An 8,720-nucleotide genomic window follows, 5' to 3' on the forward strand; every position below is an offset into this window, starting at 1 on the left:
CCCCCCCCCCCCCCCCGTCTTTCTTTCCAATATTTTCCTCTCACTTCTCTAGCTCCCTTTTTACCTAGGTTCATTGCTTGCACTTCTCTTTCCACAATATTCAGCTTTTTTTTCTTTTGTTTCTTCTCCCCCCATATCTCAGTGATTATCTCTTCTCCCTTTCTTTCTCTCCTTTCCCACCTGTAAGAGATTATTTTTCATTCCCCCCCCTGCCCCCCCCAAACTTCTTTTCTGTATTCAAGCTGATTTCAGTTTTGGTTTTTAAATAAAATCACTTAAATGCTGAACCTGCTCCCCTACTGCAGATGAACATAAACATCATACCACTCTATTTAAGGTGTATTATTCATATAAAGTGAGATTTTTAGTAGTCCACGATCACTAAAATCACGTGCATTGTACTTTCTGTACCCCTCTGGTATCATGCCTCTTTAACATACCCAGCTTCATATCCATCAGGTACTTGGGTGGCTCAGGATAAATTACTGTGTGGGTTCTATGACATGATGAATGATGCTTCTTCAACATATGGTCTGCTTCAGAAAGCAGCGAAGTGACTTGTTGGGTTAAAGAAATAGATATTAAACAGAACTAATGGTCTGGGACTTAGTATCGCCCATCTAGATTTGTTAAAACCGTCTGGCTTATGGTGCAGTGGTTTTGCTATTTTTCAGTGAAATGTGGAAGAATCTGGTGGTGTATGTGTGTGCACGAAGGTTTTTGTGATATGTATGTGTGTATATTACAATTTTGGATAGCAATAGTAATGTGTTAGGTTCTTTGTATACATATTGTGTGTCTGTATAGGATGACGTGGTGCAGGTCATCCCAAATGAGTTCTGATTTAAAAAAATAAATAACACCATAGAACACTATAATGTATATTGTATCTGCTATATATGAAGTATTATAAACATATTTGAGAAATGTTGAGAGTTCTGAAAATTATCATCAGGATTATTTATTGCATCTCCCTGAGTAGAGAGCCAGATTAACTAAAAATGTCACAACGCAACGTCTGTTAGTTTGCTGCCTTGAAGAGCTAAAAGTGAGTTCTGGGTCCCTCCTAGAAACACTTGGTGACCTTGAGCTGAATCCTGCCCATCCTGGGCCTCTTGCGGATGCACTTCTTGGGGGAAGATTAAGAAAGGTTGAGAAATTCCACAGTTGGTGGGAGGGGTTGAAAACAGGTTGGTTTTTAGAAAATGGTTGTTTATGGAACCTTCTCTGGGATTTGTGATGTTAGGGTAAATCTGAGCAATGGTATAATGAGCAAGTTGTGGGTGAGGCAGTTACAGGTGCATGATGCATGGAAATACACCCAATATATGGAGGTGATCTCTCTGGGAGAAATTCCAAGGCAGGTGACAAATGAATTACTCACTCACCTTTGACAGCATTGCCAGTTTGGCTGCATTATTAATAGCTTTCTTAACAAAAAATGTCATGATTCATCTAGGAAATTGCCAGCTTCCCAGTGGGACCAATGATATTAGGGTTTAAAGTCATAACACTTTTGTGTGTAGAAAATCTGAGGTTAGTTTTAGTGGGTTTTGATATTTCCTCTGAGCCCTGTTCAGTTGGGAGTCATGATAACTAAGACAACTGACTTTGCCAGAGGGATACAATATATAGTCCCTATAAATTTCTTTTAAACATTCCTAAAATAGTGCAGCATATGACACATACAACATACCTGATGGTGGTGTATGATATATAGATTTTATTGGCACTTTTATGGGATGACCTGGCTTCTTTACTCATGAGTAGTGCAGCCACTCCATATTCATGTTAATAGTCTTTATGCCACACCAATCATGTATCCTCAGTTTATTCCATGGCTCTTCATTTGATACACGTGTTGCCTTTACATTAACATGTAGATTTTGTATTTTCAAACCTATATATCATTGTGAGGAATAGACTCTGATCATGTTCTGATGAAAACTGTGACTTTAACCCACATGTTTCAGGCCAGTTTTTCTCTTTATATTGTCTCTTACTTGCCCTTCTTAAATACCAATGTCTCCTTCACCTGCAACAAGCTGCTTTTGTGTGATCACTTCAAAACAGTTTGAATTTCATTTTTCCTTCTGTCAAGAGGACAGAGCCCTTTCCTTCCCAGTCTTATCTAATTGCTACTAATTTCTACCCTGTACAACTCTTTCCAGTAGTACTAAATTATGAAAACTGAGACTCAGACCTACTGTTTGGCACTAGAGAACAAAAGGTGAGTGCACTGAAGCAAAATGCTGTACTGTATGTCGGTGCACTTTAGTCACCGGGTACCTGCTGTTTTGGAAGTATTTTACTAAAGTCTTCAATGTTGTATTGGACAAATTCTCTTGATTATAAATTGCGTTGACTGCAGAAATAACTGTTCAACCTTTAGGTAGCACAAATGAGTGTAGCTTCCCAAGTAAAGCCTGCCCATCCAGTGCTGTGTTGCAGTGTTTAAAAATTAAGGATGCCGCAGCTCCAAGATCAAAATTTCTGTCCTTTTGCTGAAATATGACATTACCATGTACAACCTAATCCTGCCTGCTTTGAAATCTGATCTAAGAACCAGAGTAAAGTGAACTGTCAGTCTAGGATAGAGTGGAAGGAGATTGTTGGATTTTTGCTCTTCCTAGTTATTCTGGGTTATTCTATTTACTTTATTTAACCCTAAACTTCTTTCCTGTTCTAGTCATCTCTGTTGTGTGCTCCTGCAGCAGCTAATGCAGTGCTAGCTAACTCATCCTCCGCGGGGACTGTCAGCCCAGTGACCAGCAGTTTATGGTCACTCTTAAACAGTAGAGCTTTGTACTTCTCATTTAATTGCTAGATATTGCACCTGAGTTAGTGTTTGATGTTTGCTAAAGCTCAGTGTTTGGTGGGTTGAGCCCACCACACTCATTTCCAGACTGTTTTTCATCAGAGCTAGTTTTCATTTCCTCTTTTACAGTCAGAAGGGGGGAAAATACTACTCTGAAATAAGACTTTTAATCCACTAGAGCAAAAGGTAACATATGAAAGATAAGATGATCTCTATCTAGTTAATGAATAAAATATGTGATGTAATTGATGTTTTCATGTTAATAAATACTTAGTCCTACAGTGTTGGAGAAATAACGGGCTTCATCCTGCAAACTGTTGCTCGTGGTTAGTGGACCTCTCATCTGAGTGAGGACTTATAAAATGGGTTTTGGATTTTAGATTGTTTCTGCAGAGCTGGCAATTAGGAAGAAAAATCTACACCTTTTCATTGCTAAAATGAGCACATTTGATACAGAGTAAGATATAAGCAGCATGGGATTCTATGATACCACTTCTATAGAATCACTTTTCAGAGTCAAAGTGCACTCAGAAGCTAATAGTTCTTTGCAGTCTATGCAGCACTGATGTAATGGCACCCTATGGCAAAACCTACTAAACGGTGGATCTGCTACATTCTGCACCAACTAAAACTTGAGTGGTGTCCAAAGGTAACCCTATATGGAGAGAATTATGATAATCCAGTCTGAAAGTCACAAAGGCAGGGATAATGGTGGCCAGGACCATGTCCAAGTGAGATCGTTATAATTATTGTGTCAAATGCAGCAGAAAAGAAATGCTAGGCCTGAGTTACAACTGCTTTACTCCATTGAAATCAATGGAGTAATGTTGGTGTAAACCTGGGACAGTGAATCAGACTCATGGAGTGAAATGAGACAGACCATTTGCCTCTCTTGTTTCCTTTAATAGCAGTGGGTAATTGGATTCTTGCTTTCTTTAAAAAGAAAGGGAGGAAAAATCAAATGACTGTTTAAAGATTTTTCAAGAAGTAAAAATTGTTTCCAGTCCATTCATCAGAGTGGTACAGTGGGCTCTTGACTAGTCTGAAGGAAACATATGAAAGATGAAAAACAAATAGATTTAATTATTAAAAATATAAATGTGCTTGGAAGGGAAGTGATAGATTTACGCTCTTTTTTGCTCAGGTTTCTCAGTTGCGCCATGAACTGTCCATGAAGGATGAGCTGCTTCAGTTTTATACCAGTGCTGCTGAAGAAAGTGAGCCAGAGTCCATCTGCTCAACACCGTAAGTTATCAGATCAGTTCACTTTTCCTGAATCTGAACCTTCCAGGGATAATAGCAGGAAGTTTAAGAGCAGTGTTGATACCCTTGAGGGTGGCAAAATTAATCCTGAATGGAATAAAGCTACATTCATAACTTAAACCTCCAACTTGCGCCGCACATTTTCATTTGCTAATGTTTGTATTGGAGTAACTGAACTGATTCGAATGTGGGGAGGGAAGGAAAAAGGAGGACAGGAGGACAGTGGCATATGATACCATAGGCTGCTCTAACTCACATTGGGGCTGGCATAGACCACCCCACAGGATCAGTGAGCCACCTGGCATGTACCACCCCACCATACCATCTTTCTGTCTGCAGGGGAAAATCTGGCCAAGTGATGGAAGACTAACCTCCATACTCACATTGCTTTGGCTGGCAAAGACTTGAGGCATTGCTAAAATATTGCGCACTGTTTAACAGCAGAGGGAGGGGATAACGCATGGATTACAGTCTTCTCTGGACAGTTACCTGTCTGAGCAGCACGGCAGACTTTGAGGAGGCTGCCTGCCCTTGTCCACTTGTCTGCAGAGTTATTGCGGCATTCAGGTGGAGCATGTGCAACGTGATTCATGAAGCTATTATATTATTTTTTGTAAGTCTGCATGTGAAGGTTGCTTTCTTCCTAATATCTGTGGATGAATAGCTTTCCCACAGGAAGTGGGAGAAATAAGGAAAATTGTCATGTTCACTTTTAAAATGAGATGAAAATGTGTGTTGTCACAAATAACTTAAAGTGAAAAGTCTGAATTTCACACAGCTCTGGCTGTTATGGGACCTCTGTTAAGCCTTTTCCCATTTGTCATTTCCAAGGCTTCAAGTAAAATGGGCCTAAAGTAAATGTTAATGGTTCTGTTACCAGGTTGAAGAGGAATGAGTCTTCCTCCTCCGTCCAGAACTATTTTCACTTGGATTCTCTTCAAAAGAAACTTAAGGACCTTGAAGAGGAGAATGTTGTGCTTAGATCAGAGGTGAAATCACTCCCTTGTATACTTTGTTTTTAATAATTGCAGCCCTGCTTCCCTCTCCCTTTGAAAACCAGTGCTCTACTGATGATTGTTAAATAAATATTCTTAATGGAAACCCTCACAGGGGAGGGCTATCTTACATAACAGATCCCCTTGTAATATAGCAAATCACCAATTTTGATCTTAAAATAGTGTTAAGAGTCCAACTGAAACCTATACATTTCAGGAAATTCAGAGCAAAGGCTTCATGTGGAGGGGACAACATAGTTCTATAACGGTGTTGGGGGACAGTATTATAGCCTAAAACCTGAGAGGGTCACGCAGACTGAAAACAAAAATGGTGTTCGAACATGGCTAACCCTTGCTGTACCTGCAGGTTGGCATAGGATCCTTAACCCATACCAATGTTAGCAATAGGCACAAATGTCTTACCTAAGTATAGAGAGAGGCAGTATTACCTTAAACTCTAAATGGCCTTAATTTGTGGGTTTCAAGTCAGGCCTTTAACATTATTTTAACATTGTTTTTTGTGGATTCATATTTTTCCTTTTATTTTGGGACTGTTCAAAAGAATAAAAAACATGTATGTGGGTTGATGGAGTCTGTCAGAGTTAATATATGTTCACTGTGACGGCCACGTACCAGATAAGTAATTACATTTGTGATTTTTCAATGCAGTTTTTGAACTTACAATATTTGGGGATATGTTATAATTTGCAAACTCTCATTGGTGTTTAGATGAAATACCATTCTCAGATTCACAAATTCATTAACTTTCCATTACAAATGTAAGTCACTCTTTTATAAAATATGTTTTGATCAAAGTGCAGTCTACTTCACCTTTATTATGAAAACACTCAGGGAAGATAAGCAGTGTAAATATTATGTTGTGGGTATTGTGAGGGTAATTAAGGTGGGGCTGGAAGTGAAAGTCTTCTGGCTTCAGGGGTTATAAAAGAACACTTTACACTTAAGTCTAATTGCGTAGCCAATGCTTTGGATGAAATGTAAAATATAGTGTTTAATTTAAACATGTAATATCTTCATCTGTTTTAGAGATCTCAAAACGTATCTGTTCAGGTGATCAATTTATACATTGTGCACTCCCTGCATGTGGTTTCGGTCATCTTCATTCCTGTTAAAATAGTGACACCTAGTGGGTGCAAATTTCTGCATCAAATCTGTGGATGCTGAATGTTCATTTGGCCCCTTTTTTTTAGAGATTGAGGGGAGACCAGGGGAGTTGGGGTTTTCTCACTGTTTTCCTGGAGTTGCGATTTGAAAAAAGAATTTGCTTTTTTGAAGCAAATGGAAACACTACAACAGATTAGAAAACAACCAAGATGCTAATGTGCCATATTTTGATGTGGACCTTTTGAACAGGCCTGTCAGCTGAAGACTGAAACAATTACTTACGAAGAGAAAGAACAGCAGCTTGTAAATGACTGTGTGAAAGAGCTGAGTATGTCCTTTTTTTTTCTCCTTTTTCACATCTGACATTGTGTTCAGTGTTGTTGTAGCCATGTCGGTGATATTAGAGAGACAAGGTGGGTGAGATAATATCTTTCATTGGACCAACTTCTGTTGGTGAGAGAGGCAAGCTTTTGAGGTACACAAAGCTCTTTCTCAGGTCTGGGAAACAGATCTAAGGAACAGCACTGTGTAGCTCAAAAGCTTGCCTCTTATCACTAACAGAAGTGGGTCCGATAAAAGATATTACCTCATCCACCCTGTCTCTGTAATTATTGTGTTCAGCCACATTTAGGTTGAGTTGTAAATTCATAAATGAGTCATTTAAATGAATCATTTACCCTGTGGTCCTTCATTTCCTTACAAGTATTATATGTCTGTCTGTCTTTTAAGACTGGTCATGAGAAGAGAAACAAAAGACTAAAAGTCCCTGCATTCTTGTCACTTTTCTACCTTTACTTTATGAAATAATGTACGAGAAAGGCAGAGCCATCTTTCAGCCTGTCAGCTTCACATTTCATATTGGAATTACATCACTTAAGACCACATTTAATTTCAAGATAATTCAGCTTTAAGGACAAGTCCTTGAACTAAAATGTAACATTGGAATATATCTACAGTATCCATATGGGCCATCAATGAAGACCTAATGATCAGGCATTGAAAGAGATGGAAACTTTCAGATGATTTATTAGTAGGCTTGGCAGAATTTCATTTTTTTTTATAGTTTCAGTGGATAATATTGATAACACCAATGTTTACTTGTAAGCATTTTATCCATTTTAAATTTTCACAGTTGTGTGAAATTATGGGTTTTAAATTTTTGGTTTTTTATTTAAATGTTCAGAGTTGGAAGTAAATATGGGGGAGTCAGAGAATTATTTAATGACGTTGAGGTTAAAAAAAAGTAAAGCTTTATGAACCATTAAACACAAACTGTCAACATCACATGTCAAAATATAAAAAGTAAATACAATTAAATCAACAAATCAGACCTGTTTTTAGTATTGATTCACTAGTCCATTTGTAACAAGCGTAATTCAAAAGTCGAAATCACTGGATTCTGACTCTTAAGTTTTCAAGCAGCATTTTTCTTTCTTTGCCTGTCCGTAAATTTGGATTATTGTTGATGGAAATATTTTTTCATTGGTTTGTATGTGTACAATGAAATGGACATTTACTCATAAAAGTCTAATCTTTCCAATCCTACTTATCAGGTACCAATGCACAACAGACAATTTAGTCTTAGAGAGAATGTGCATAACATTTTTTATTTAAAGATACTTTTCTTCCTCTTAGTGAGTGAGGCTAGGTGAATACATTAGCATTTCTTCCCTGTGGTTAACACGAAAATACCAGTTTAGCTTAATTATGATATATGCAGAGGTAGCCAAAGTGCAGCTCATTGAGTTCTACAGTAGCTGCTTGAACTTGATGGAGCAGTGTATGCTGGGATTTGCAGTTTCTCTGGGCCACACCTATGTATTATCGATGACAGCTGCTGCATTTTGTTCCATTTAATTTAAATTAAGTGCAGCCTTCAGGCTCCTGGCAGGCTGACAGTGTCGCCTCTGCTGGCAAAGTTTGGATGTTCCAGTGTTACAGGACTATCTTCTCTAAATATGTTTTTACTTTTCTATCAGTTGAAGCATCAGGCTCAAAGAACTTAAAATACAGCAGGAGTTAAACCATTAGGATCACAAGTTTATGCATGAAATAAAGCTATTTTCAGACATTCTAAAACTTCTTGTATGAAGTTGAACTGGATCTCATTTACTGCACAGTTAGTAGGAAAGTAGCCATGAAATTAGGCTTAAAGCAAACTTTTAATTAACAATAATTTCCACTGCAAGACACTAAAAAAATGCCCTAATCTTAGAAATGTAGGATGGGATGGGACCTCAATAGGTCATGTAGTCCAGTGCCTTGCACTGAGGCAGGACTAAGTACTATCTAGACCAGGGGTCAGCAACCTGTGGCACGCATGCCAAAGGTGGCACGTGAGCCAATTTTTAGTGGCACTCTGCTGCCAGCCGGAGTCCCGGCCGCCGGCCCCACTCAGCCCGCTGCCTGCCTGGATGAACGGAACCCTCGGCCGGCAGTGGGCTGAGCGGGGCCGGCGGACGGGACCCCAGCTGGCAGGAGCCAGCAGACGGAACCCCAGACCAGGATCGGGCTGAGCC

General features: G+C 38.9%; 1 protein-coding gene across 4 annotated transcripts in view; it reads left to right on the forward strand.

Moving 5' to 3' along the window:
• The window catches only part of LOC112119304 (trafficking kinesin-binding protein 1), a 116,591-nt gene that overhangs the window by 77,968 nt on the left and 29,903 nt on the right, over positions 1 to 8,720 (forward strand). For 3 of the 4 annotated variants that reach the window (XM_024217913.3, XM_024217915.3, XM_024217916.3), the window contains exons 5-7: positions 3,963 to 4,063; positions 4,962 to 5,070; positions 6,451 to 6,529. In XM_024217913.3, coding sequence (XP_024073681.1) covers positions 3,963 to 4,063; positions 4,962 to 5,070; positions 6,451 to 6,529 — 289 coding nt within the window. Of the gene's footprint in view, positions 1 to 2,914; positions 3,005 to 3,962; positions 4,064 to 4,961; positions 5,071 to 6,450; positions 6,530 to 8,720 lie in introns of those variants that run through there. The other variant, XM_024217914.2, reaches the window with a different exon arrangement.

The sequence above is a fragment of the Terrapene carolina genome, unplaced genomic scaffold, assembly GCF_002925995.2.
Source record: "Terrapene carolina triunguis isolate 2854851 unplaced genomic scaffold, T_m_triunguis-2.0 Scaffold34029, whole genome shotgun sequence".
Taxonomy (NCBI): domain Eukaryota; kingdom Metazoa; phylum Chordata; order Testudines; family Emydidae; genus Terrapene; species Terrapene triunguis.